Consider the following 12,082-nt stretch of genomic DNA (forward strand, 5'->3'; position numbering starts at 1 on the left):
AATTAATGCCCGAGACCAGGCTTTGTCAATGGGAGATAACAGGAAAAATGTACAAAAAAAATTGTGATAAAGCATGCACAGTCCTGAAACTAAGATAGAGAAGTGGCAACTTTATGCAACAAACTGAGTCCATGAAAACCAAACCATAGAATTAACTGGAGAATGGCATGAAGCCACTTTTTGCCTACTGCTGGCACCATTTGTGGAATAAAAACTTAACCCTTGGGACTAAAATCCGTGAGAACCCCAAGAATCTGTAAGATCATACTAATTTTCCTTGTGAGTTGCTAACCTCAATGCTGATAAGGGGGATCCAGATGTGAGAAATGTCCAAACTGGGCTGGCTCATCAGATTGTGTAAGCATGCCTTATGGGCAAATTCCTCTATTTCCTGTACCTGCTGCTACTTTCAGTTGATATTTGGTATTAATTTTTTAAGTATAAAATGCTGTTACACATTTTAATTTCCAGAGAAGCCTTCAATATTGTCAGCTAATTTAATCATAACTTCTATTTCTGAGTAATTTTTAAAAGTAAAAAGTAAAGGTATCCTTGTAACAGGCCGTGAAGGCCCATAGGATTGCGAGACGTTGAGGGTCCCACATTATCTAGACAATCAGCTCACAGATGGCAACAATGCTGTCAGCCCTACATGCCAGCCGCCCTTTACCCCCAAGAATATTCCTGGTACTCGTCTCTGTTAGAGGCTGAGTCGACCCCAGGGCCATAGTGCGGCTGGAAGGATTAGGTAAATTGAAAAAATCCAATGACTTCATCAGGACTTGAACCCGTGACCTTCTGGCTTGTAGAGCATAGTACCTCAACCAACTACGCTACGGCGTGCCCCCAATTTTTAAAAGTACTACATTTTTTTTCCTGTAGAGTTATCCAAGTCTCACTTCATCCATAGCCTGTTAGAACCATGGCACCAATCGTGACTTATTAGAGATGAAACTCAAGCAGTTTATTATATTATTTATATTACTCAGATAATAACCCACAGAAATCAAGCATACAAATCTTAACTGCGGGCAGAATTTGAAAATGAAATTAAAATGACATTAATATAACCCACATGTGATTATTGCTTGCACTAGAAGAAAGCAAGAGCTATGCTGACTTTCCACATTGTGATCTTCTGTGCTGTGACACCCAGTAGTCTGGTAGGTGTTTATGTATATTTCAGAGGAAAATATTCCCTCCGTTTGTGCCCTAAATGCGGAGGCAGTATGCTGCTCCAAAATACTGATACCCCTATCACATTATACAGTACCATAACCTAGAAGCCCACAATATGAATCTTTGCTGCTGTGAAAATCTCTAATCTCATATATACTGTTTCTGTTTATGGAAGCCAAAATACACTTATTAATGTTGTGACCATACAGTAAACATGGATTGAAGAAAGTGTTTGCAAGCTCATAAACACAGATACTTCATGTCATGCAGCCTTCAAATAAGCATTCACACTGCAATGTGGCCAACAGATAAAATGAGTTTCAGACCCCTTACACTTAACTTCATACATTCCATATAACTACCTTCATCATGAGAGCTACCTCAACATGTCTTCTCACATGTTACCAGAACAATTTTATATCAGTGAATGAACTGTTGATATCGAGAAAGTGGCTGTTTCGGGTTCTGTATAGCATGCTGCCACAGCACTCCTACACTTTATCCTTTAGCATATAGCCTCTTCAGCAATATCCATTTATTACTTTTATAAGCTTTTATGAAAGCTGGAAATAACTCTTAACAAGATTTATTTTAAGCTGCTTTCTGAAAGCGGCCAGTGGTGGGTCATTCAATGACATCACACCCCACAACACAACAGAATTTTTTCACGTTTTATGATTATAATATATAAAATTCTATGTTCTTTTAAAAAGTCACATAATAAGAGTACTTACAAAAAAGTGGAAAACAATAAAAAAATTCTTTTAAAATTGTACACATACACAATACACTCACAAAAATCGCAATACTCACACTATTTACAAATAATAAAGTACAACGTAATAAAAATATGCATAATAACGATTTGTTCCTCTGTCAGAATGTTCTGCACCATTTCGATTTGCTTTTCTATAAAGAAAGTAGCTAGTACCATTGTTTATAATGGAAAAGAAGCTGAGTTCAAGGGCTAAGTACATTTTAATTAATAATAATAATAATAATAATAATAAAAGCATTTTCATACTTCCATATAAAAAGAAACATAACATGTGGCTGCTGCCAACCACAGAATACCACCACCATTAACTACCCTGAAGCCTCAGCTGTTGTCCTTTTCTATATTTGGATGTGAAGGCACATTAAAACCTGCAAAATTAAATATTCAGTCAATTACAACAATTGAATACACCCTGATATACTTTTAATATTGTCATAACCATACAAACACTATGTTTCTATGTACCATCAATGTCAAAATGAAATGTACATAGCTGCCAGTGGTAATATGTTGATAGAACACACTCATCATTCTAAATACTAGTTGGAGGTTGGAGAAAAATGTATAATGAGGAGTTTCACAACTTGTACTCTTCTTCAAGTATAATTAGAATGATGAAGTCATGGAGGATAAGGTGGGCAGGGCATGTAGCACGAATGGGGGAGACGAAGAATGCATATATTGGTGGGAAAGCCATACCACTGGGAAGACCAAGGAGTAAGTGGGTGGACAATATTAAAATGGATCTCAGAGAGATAGGATGGAATGGTATAGATTGGATTGATCTGGCTCAGTATAAGGACCAGTAGAGAGCTCTTGTGAACACGGTAATGAACCTTCGGGTTCCATAAAATGCTGGGAAATTCTTGAGTAGCTGCAGAATCGGCTGCTCCTCCAGAAGGGCTGAGCTCCATGAGTAAGTAAGTAAGTAATTATGGGATATACCATGACATAAAATTATATGTCACAATTAAATTTTTAAGCTCTGCACTACAGTGTTCCCACCCTTAACATGAAAATCATCAACAGTTTGTGGAAGGTAGGAATCATAAACATGGATAGAAGCATCAGGGTAGTTAACCTGACAAGACAATATTACTATACATTCAGTACAATGACATGTTATGCAACACTTTTGCTGTCATGCATCATCTCATCAGCCATCAGCTGACTCACCCGCCGCGTCACTGCTGGTGGGGGGGGGTTCTCTTTTGCGCAACATGTCACAATATAAAATGAAACTTAAAGTACATCATCAGTTCACTTACATTAAGTATTTTGATCTATAAGAATGAGCTTCCCTAGACACTCACTTGTGGCACATTTCAGTGGTCCCCTCTCAACAATTCCATGAGCAAGTTGAAGCTAGGACCTTCACCTTCCTTGTTCTTTATAGATAGCATCTCCTTACCAACCTGAAAACATTAAAAAAATTCACTTACATTCAATATAAACATAAAAGCATCGCTTCATATAGTAGAGTCACACATTCAGTGTTCAATCTAGGACATAAATCAAAAAGAAAACTACCGTAATATGTTAATACAGTGAAAGGTTATTAAAATGAAACAGCAATTTAATACACATTATTCTTCAAATATCAAGTACACAAGTGTATAATATAAAACAATCCTTAGGCTGAAACACCATTTCATAAAACCCATACAGATGGAGTGGAGATAAAGCTAAACACATTCTTAAATTTTATCCCATAATTAAAAAACATTATATATACACAATAGGTGGATTTCTATTCCTTGGGGGGGGGGGAAGGCAGATAGGCACACAGTTATCCTACTGAGCTCGATTAGCCTGGTGGTAATGGAAATTAATCTGATTCTCATTAACAAACAAACAGCTCCAGGGAACAAGCAGACTGCTTCTGGAACATCTAATAATTACCCAGCTACTCCATAGACTATCCCATTTATTAATAACTTGAGAACACTCCATGCTATTGTGACAAGGAACCCACTTATTTGTCTTATCCATCACTGTGGGTCCCTCTATATAATAGTGAAGCTTTAAAACTTTTCTTCCTACCAGAGGACTCCACAGAAGCTGAAGTAATCACACTGCTGGGGTGGGGGGGGGGAGGAAGTTTCATTAAATTTGTTCTGTACAAAAGATCTCCTGGCAAGTGATTAACCAACCTGGCATGTCCTCTGCAACTCAGGAATCCGAAGCAACAATTCTCCAAATTTGGAAGGAATCTCGGGATAGTGAGCAAGTGTGTAATGTTGCAAAGCCTGCAAAGCCTTTTCCTGAGATGCACGTACCTTCTCTGCCTCTCGCAAGTCACTTGCATCTGTAAATTAAACAATGCTGTATAAATTTGTGAGATCAGACAAGAGGGACAGATAGGGGCATGGAAAAGGTGAAGGCTACATCTCCAAAAACTTCAGAAAAACTACAAAAACTCTTGACCAGCATAGATGGTTGTGAACAGAATTTTACGTATGTATGTCCTAACTTCGGAACAGGACACAAAATTCAGTCATAAATGTACAGTTTAGCCAGAACTTATATGAACGGCCTCATGGTAACTAGTATTCCACAGTTTACCATGACTCTCAAGATGAAATGTCACAATCCATGAAGGAAATTTATGCACCAACAATTCTTAAAGAGCACAAACACACACACGTTAAGCTGGAGGTGGATTTTAGACATATACTTCCTTTGCACTGTGACTGCCCCCAATCATACATACATACATTTCATTTCATAAGTCCAAAACAAATGGACATAAAGGTCGACATATCAAAAAAACAAATACAAAAAAATTAAACAAACACACAGATAACAGAATAATTAAAACTAATTGTTTATGTTATGCTCCACATATTCAGAAACTGTATAAAAGGAATTATTCATAGGATATAAAGACAGCTTATTTTTAAAACTAATTCTATCCTCTTTAAGGCTTTGAATGGTTATGGGCAATCTGTTGAATAGTTTAATAGCCGTAAACATAGTACCTTTCTGAAAAGCAGAAAGATTCGAGTTTGGCAAATATAATTGCTTTTGATTTCTTGTATTCAAACCATGAACATCTAAACCTGAAAAAAATTTAGTTTGATTAACAATCACAAACATCATCAACAAGAGAATGTATTCACATGACAATGGCAGTATATTCAATTTCTTAAAAAGATCCCTACATGAGTCTCTAGGTCCCACTCCAGATATAATCCTTATTACTTTTTTTTTTGTAATTTAAAAACTCTAATATTATTTGTTGAGACGCCCCAGAAAATTATTCCATACTTAAGAATAGAGTGGAAATAAGAAAAATACACCATTCATAAAATTTTTTTACTCATAAAATAAGATAAACTCCTAATTACAAAATTAGCTGAACTAAGTTTAGGGAGAATATACTCTACATGACTCTTCCTATCCAAATTCTTATCAATTTGCAGACCCAAAAATGTTATCACAGGAACTTCATTCATAAACAAATTCCCGCTAGCAACTGCCAGATAATCATATATAATAATATTAGTTTTAGTGATATTTAAGGCCAACTTATTAGCTGTGAACCAATAAGTGACAGTGTACCCATGACTTTATTCTTAAGCTCAGCATGATTATCACCAGTAACCAAAATACTGGTATCATCAGCAAAAAAGAAAACCTTTAGCCAGTTTATTAATATATGGAGGCAAATCATTAATGTAAATAATAAATAGAAGTGGTCCCAAAACCGACCCCTGAGGAACCCCTTGCTTAACTCTTTCACAAGATGAAAATAGTCCTGACCATCATTAGTTTTAATGTACACTCTCTGTTTTCTATCCAATAGATATGATTTGAACCACTTTAATATACCACCCCGGACACCATAATGGTGAAGATTCTGAGAAATGCAAATAATGTGAGAGGAAGCCAAAATGAAATCTAAGACACCAACCATAGAATTCTGGTGGAGTCCACGTTTTCACCGGAGGTCTCAATGGATTGCGGATACAAGAAACACACCCATGAAAACAAAGACTCCATGCCAATTACTGCAGTAGCTAATACACAATTTTATCAAGACCACAACAAAAACAGAATTCTGGTACAGCCCACGTTTTCACTGGAGATCTCAATGGATTAGGGATACAAGCAGCATCCCACATGAACTAAGATTCCATACTAATTACGTAGGTGAGTCAATAAGTAAGTTACAAATTGATGTGGGGTGAACCGTTACCTACCCGGACTGTAACCAGTCCGAAATTTCAGGAGAGGGAAAGGGGGAGGAGTTCATTCACTTGTTGTTGTGGGAAATACACACACAAATCGAGAGCTATGCTGACTGAGTTTAACAATTACAATAATATAATAACGAAATAAATATACATTTAACAATAATAAAGGAAAAAACATATGAAGTGAATACCAGAAATAATATTACAAAAAACCTAGCATGACCCACTCCGGCCATTCAAGCCAATACCTTATTCATGGGACACCGCCCATTTCACTGACCATTTAATTTCACAAACCAAGGAAAGAAAAAATAATATTACTCACATGTGTATATATATACTCACAGGGTACCCATATATTTATATAAAACACCTTTGCCTCGCCATTGCTCCATAGCTCGGCAAAGGGGCCCTCTCCCAGGACACACGGCGCTGACTTCCAAAAATAAATTTAATTTTGAAAAAGAAAGGAAACCAAACAGAAATTTCTAAGAGCAGAGACAACCACCCTGCACGACCGCCATCCAGGGAAAGAGAGCGATCGTTCGTGTCATCTTGCCACGACAAGGAAAGGAGGAAGGAAAAAAGAGGGGGAGGGTCACGTGACAACATTGAAAAGAACTTTACAAGAAATATATGAGCATTGGCTGTGGTTGACTGCAATTCCATGACGCCTTTCATGGGGCAAACCCTTTGAATCGTCTTCAGACGGTTCAGCGGTATGACATGTTTGAATGAGGCACTTGAGGCTATCACCATTAGATGGCAGCATTAGTCCAGTGGCAATTGATGACATTCAACACGAGACAATCGATGATTACCAAAGCGAAACAGAAGCTGTAAGTTGGCGGCACCTCTGAGTGAGTGTGCAACCCTCAAGCAGTGTCCCGTTGTGCGATTTTTGTCGGCAAAAGGTATAGAATCAAAGAATATTTATAAAGAAATGCTTCCCATCTATGGTGAGAAGTGCCTGCCATGTCAAGCTGTTTACAATTGGGTGCAGAAGTTCTCTGAAGGGCAGACACGTATCGAAGACGAACACCGCGTCGGCTGGCCAAAAGAGATTGCCACAGAGGCAAATGTGCAACAGGTTCAAGACTTAATACGAACAAACAGAAGGGTAACTATAGACACTATAGCCACTGATATTGGTTGTTCACACGGCATGGCCTACCTCATAATGCATGACAGGTTAGGTTTTCACAAAGCATGTGCACAATGGGTGCTGCACATGCTGACCTCACAACACAAAATGCAAAGAATGGGTCTGGCATTACAGCATCTCAGTCACTACCACGATGAAGGACATGATATGCTAGCCCAAACTGTCACATGTGATGAGTCTTGGGTTCAATATTACCAGACCGAGACAAAGTGTGCGTCAATGCAGTGGAAACGTCCTGCGTCACCTGCCAAAAAAAAAAGTTTAAGGTGACACCATCCTCCAGAAAAGTGATGCTCACAACTCTTCTGGGATCATGAAGGCATACTGCTCACTGCATTCCAGCCTCAAGAACAAACCGTAAATGCCAACTCCTACTGTAACATCCTAAGGAAACTTTGTAAAGCCATTCAACAAAAGTGACCATGACTCCTCACCAAAGGCGTGTTGCTCTTGCATGACAACGCACGTCCCCATACTTCCAACGAGACAAATGAGACGCTGCAAAGTGTCAAGTGGGAAGTCCTCGAGCATCCCCCATATAGCCCCGACCTTGTTCCAAGTGACTTCCATTTGTTCGGCCCTCTTAAACATCATCTTTTGGCTGAACATTTTCCTGACACTGAAGCTGTAGAAAGGGAAGTCACCGCCTAGTTCTGACAGCAGCCCAAAGAATTTTATGCTGCTGGTTTTCAGGGGCTTGTGAAACAATGGGACAAGTGCCTCAATGTACAGGGGGATTATGTTGAGAAATAAAAGTATTTTTCAAATCAGTACTCTTATTTGTTTAAGTTCTATATCCATTTGTAACTTACTTATTGACTTACCCTTGTACTATACTACTTTCTTCTTTTCCTCATGGAAGTGATAAACTGTTGTTAGCATAACTAACAAGGCTGTGTAATATTTATTGCTATTTGCATGTTACATGATCCTTATAAGACTAATAATACTGCAACCAATATCCAGACACACTGGGCAATAATGACAAAATCTCATGACTTTCTGATATTATATTTTAGCGTCCTGTTGCACTGATTTAAGTCCATGATTTATTTAATCCGTCTTGCAGTGCATACACTCATTTATCTCCTTCTCTCCCTCGCACTACATGTTTCGGCATAATAATGCCATCTTCAGGTGCTTACTTATCCACGTCAAACCAGTTCATTGCATGCCATGTTCACACATTAAAATAACTAAAATATGTATCTATCATATACATTGTCAAACGTTAAAAATATTAAAATTGTTCAGGATACCACATCGCTACGTCGCCCCTCACTACGTCAGTCACGCCCATTCTCCTTTGTTGGAGCATTCCTTCATTATCTTGTGTGTTGTGCTTTTGTTGTGTCGTGCTCCTGCGACTGCTTTTGTTATACTGTTTTATTTTTAATATTAAATTTAATAAATATTTTTAATATTTTTAACGTTTGACAATGTATATGATAGATACATATTTTAGTTATTTTAATGTGTGAACATGGCATGCAATGAACTGGTTTGACGTGGATAAGTAAGCACCTGAAGATGGCATTATTATGCCGAAACATGTAGTGCGAGGGAGAGAAGGAGATAAATGAGTGTATGCACTGCAAGACGGATTAAATAAATCATGGACTTTCTGATATGACTGCATTGAAAATGTGCAACTTTTTGGTTAGGTAATATCTATGACCAAACTAGTTTTTACATCTCTTGGACCTATAAATGTCTTGCCAGTGGGGAATACTGCCAATAGCATCATGTCCCTTATTAAAAGACTTTACCCTCTGTCACATTATGCAAACAATGAGTACCTTATATAATTGTATTTTGAACTAATCTGTACACAGTGTTTATTAAACACACGCACAGATGTTATTTTTTTAATATAAATGGGACTTCCTCACCTTCTGGCCAGAGGTTTTAGTGACAATCATAAAACACCTGAACACTGGTTGGGCCCCAATTTAAAAATTATTTAAAAAGTTGGAATGAAGATTTCAGTAACATCTAAAAAAGTAGACTTGAAAGGATTCTGATGATGGTGTATGCTGTACAGAACTGTTAGGCTTATTTTGGACTCTATCCATTGTCTGGTATATAGAAGACAAAAAACCACAACGTTTTGGAGACTGGATCTGTCTCCGTCCTCAGGTGGATGGGGCAGGATAAACCTATTCAGTTGGGCCCATTAGAAAGAGCTAGTCTCAATCACTAGACTCCTTTCTAACGGGCCCAACTGAGTAGGTTTATACTTCCCCATCCACCTGAGGACAAAGACAGATCCAGTCTCCGAAACATTGTGGATTTTTGTCTATATACCAGAGCATGTCTCAATCACTAGACCTCTTTCTAATGGGCCCAACTGAGTAGGTTTATCCTGCCCCCACCTGAGGAAAGAGACAGATCTAGTCTCTGAAACATTGTGGTATTTTGTCTTCTATATACTAGACAATGGACAGAGTCCAAATTAAGCCTAACAGTTTTGTACATTTAAAAAAGTCTCCCATAATACTAGCATGTCACTTTACCAACCATGCATACTGAACATTCTGGCAAGAGCAAGAAGTAAATTTGATGACATACTTGTATGTTTTCTATGTCCACAACAGGAAACACCTAAGTTACATTTTTAGTTTCTGTATCAAGAGCTGCTGGACACAATTTTCAGCACTGAATGTGATTTGAGTGTTTTTGAACAGGGAAATGAGAGACTGCAATGGCAGTTATATGTCAAAATAACTAACTGAATAACTGGAGCAACAGCTGCAGGAAATCTATAGAAGGGCTTGAGGGCATGCATATACGAGGGTCGTACTGAAAGTCATGAGCAACAATTTTTTGTAAAGTAACATGCTTTATTATTGACAAACCAAACACACAACCTCAATCTACAGACCTTTCTTTATTTTTCCACATAATCGCCACATCTTTGTACACATTTTTCCCAGCGTTCTGAGAGTCTGAAAATTCCCCTTCTGTAAAATTCCGTTCCAGCCATCCGAAGACACTAACACACTGCTTTCTGAATTGCCTCCCTTGTCTCAAAACGTTGTCCATAGAGCTGATCCTTCACGAATCCGAAAAGATGGTAGTCAGAGGATGCCAGATCAGGGCTACAGGAGGGGTGTGGAAGAACTTTCCACCCCATCTTTGCAATTGTTTCCAATATGAGGCAAGCGGCGTGGTGGCGAGCATTGTCATGCAGGATGATGATGTTTCGTCCCGGACGTTTATCGTGCAATGCACGACGGAGCTTGCACAGCGTCTGAACATAATGAGCAGCACTGATGGTTTGCCCAGGTTCCAGGAATTCAGCCAGAATAAACCCCTCTGCATCCCAGAAGACTGTGCCCATCACCTTCGCAGCTGATGGCACTGTCTTTCCCTTCTTTTTGGATGGAGAATGCAAATGGTGCCATTCCATACTCTGCCGTTTTGTTTCAGGCTCGAAATGGTGAAACCAGATTTCGTCACCTGTCACAATACAGAGCAGAATGTCAATATCTCTGCAGCAGTTCTGAGGTGATGGTTTTTCGCTGACCTTTGTGGTCTTCAGTCAATAACCGCAGGACCCAACGAGCACAAACTTTCCTATAGCCCAAGCTTTCAATCATCTCCTGTACTGCACTGTGCCCTATTCCAAATTTTTGGGCTATTGTGTCCACAGTCACACGAGTCATCTTGAATGATCTCATCCACTCTTTCCTTGTTGTGTTCAGTTGAGGCTGTTCAAGGATGGCCACTCCGAGGATCATCTTCGATGCTGGTGCTCCCATCTTTAAAATGTTTCACCCATCTTCGAACACTGCTCGCACCCATGCACACACTTCCATAAGTACGCTGAAGTCTCTGGTGAATTTCTGCAGCAGGGATTTCCTCTTTCACAAGAAATTCGTTGACAGCACGCTGGCAAAACGACATGTGGTTGTCGGCCATTTTGTTAGGAGTGATACTGCTCATGTGATGCACGTTATTGATGTCACAAGACACTAAAGGTTAACACAACAGCTGGTTCCACCTACCACCGTACTCTCTTTCGTCTGCTGTTCCCAGGTTGCATGCAAAAAAAAAAGTTGCTCATGACTTTCGGCACAATCTACGTAGTATACACACACAAATAATGCCTTAGATCTATGACTACTACTGTCATAAATCCTCTTACAGAATGATCCACATAGTGACCCCGTACACCTATCCTGAATGTTAAAAATAGTGAGGGAGGGCAATTTGTGAGTAAATATCATATTACCATTACCATATTACCCTGGGTAGTGCAAAATGAGCAACAAACGTGGCAAAGCTTCCCAAAAGAAAAGTGCAAACTTCTTCAAGATGCAACAAAGCAAGAACTTGAGTGCTCTCTACTGGGAAGCAAGAAGCAAAATGGGTTGAGTGACCCTAAATGCAGCCATTGGAAAACAACCAATATCACAGAGGTTAACACATTCACTGCTAATTCCACCAAGTGTATGTAAATGTCTTTTTCTCCTATAGATGTCAGTCAAATGCAGAGAAACTTAAAAGTCAAACCTCACAAGCTGAAATATACATCATCTGTCAACTGCCTTTCATTTGTTCTCCTCCAGATCCATGTAGGGCATTAAATGTGTTAAAGCATCTTTTGTGAACTATTTTTTATTGTAAAAACATACATTATACGTTTTATGAAGAAATTTTAAAATTCATTTGTTGTAAAATAAATATAAGTAGAACAGAAACACACACTATTAATTTTCAGTGTCTTTGATTGCTTGTTCATCTGAACCGTCTTCC

The 12,082-nt window shown here is 38.6% G+C and overlaps 1 protein-coding gene across 8 annotated transcripts in view; it reads right to left on the reverse strand.

The window, feature by feature from the left end:
* Nucleotides 1-803: 803 nt before the first annotated feature.
* LOC111864029 (nuclear hormone receptor FTZ-F1 beta) overlaps nucleotides 804-12,082 on the reverse strand; it is a 220,060-nt gene continuing 208,781 nt past the window's right edge. For 7 of the 8 annotated variants that reach the window (XM_023850967.2, XM_023850971.2, XM_023850964.2 and 4 more), the window contains 3 exons: nucleotides 4,111-4,265; nucleotides 3,271-3,372; nucleotides 804-2,325 (listed from right to left, as the gene is read on the reverse strand). In XM_023850967.2, the coding sequence (XP_023706735.1) occupies nucleotides 3,283-3,372; nucleotides 4,111-4,265 (245 nt within the window). In that variant the 3' untranslated portion in view covers nucleotides 804-2,325; nucleotides 3,271-3,282. Of the gene's footprint in view, nucleotides 2,326-3,225; nucleotides 3,373-4,110; nucleotides 4,266-12,082 lie in introns of all 8 variants that reach the window. The other variant, XR_004512978.1, reaches the window with a different exon arrangement.

This window comes from Cryptotermes secundus, unplaced genomic scaffold (genome assembly GCF_002891405.2).
Source record: "Cryptotermes secundus unplaced genomic scaffold, Csec_1.0 scaffold303, whole genome shotgun sequence".
Lineage (NCBI taxonomy): Eukaryota > Metazoa > Arthropoda > Insecta > Blattodea > Kalotermitidae > Cryptotermes > Cryptotermes secundus.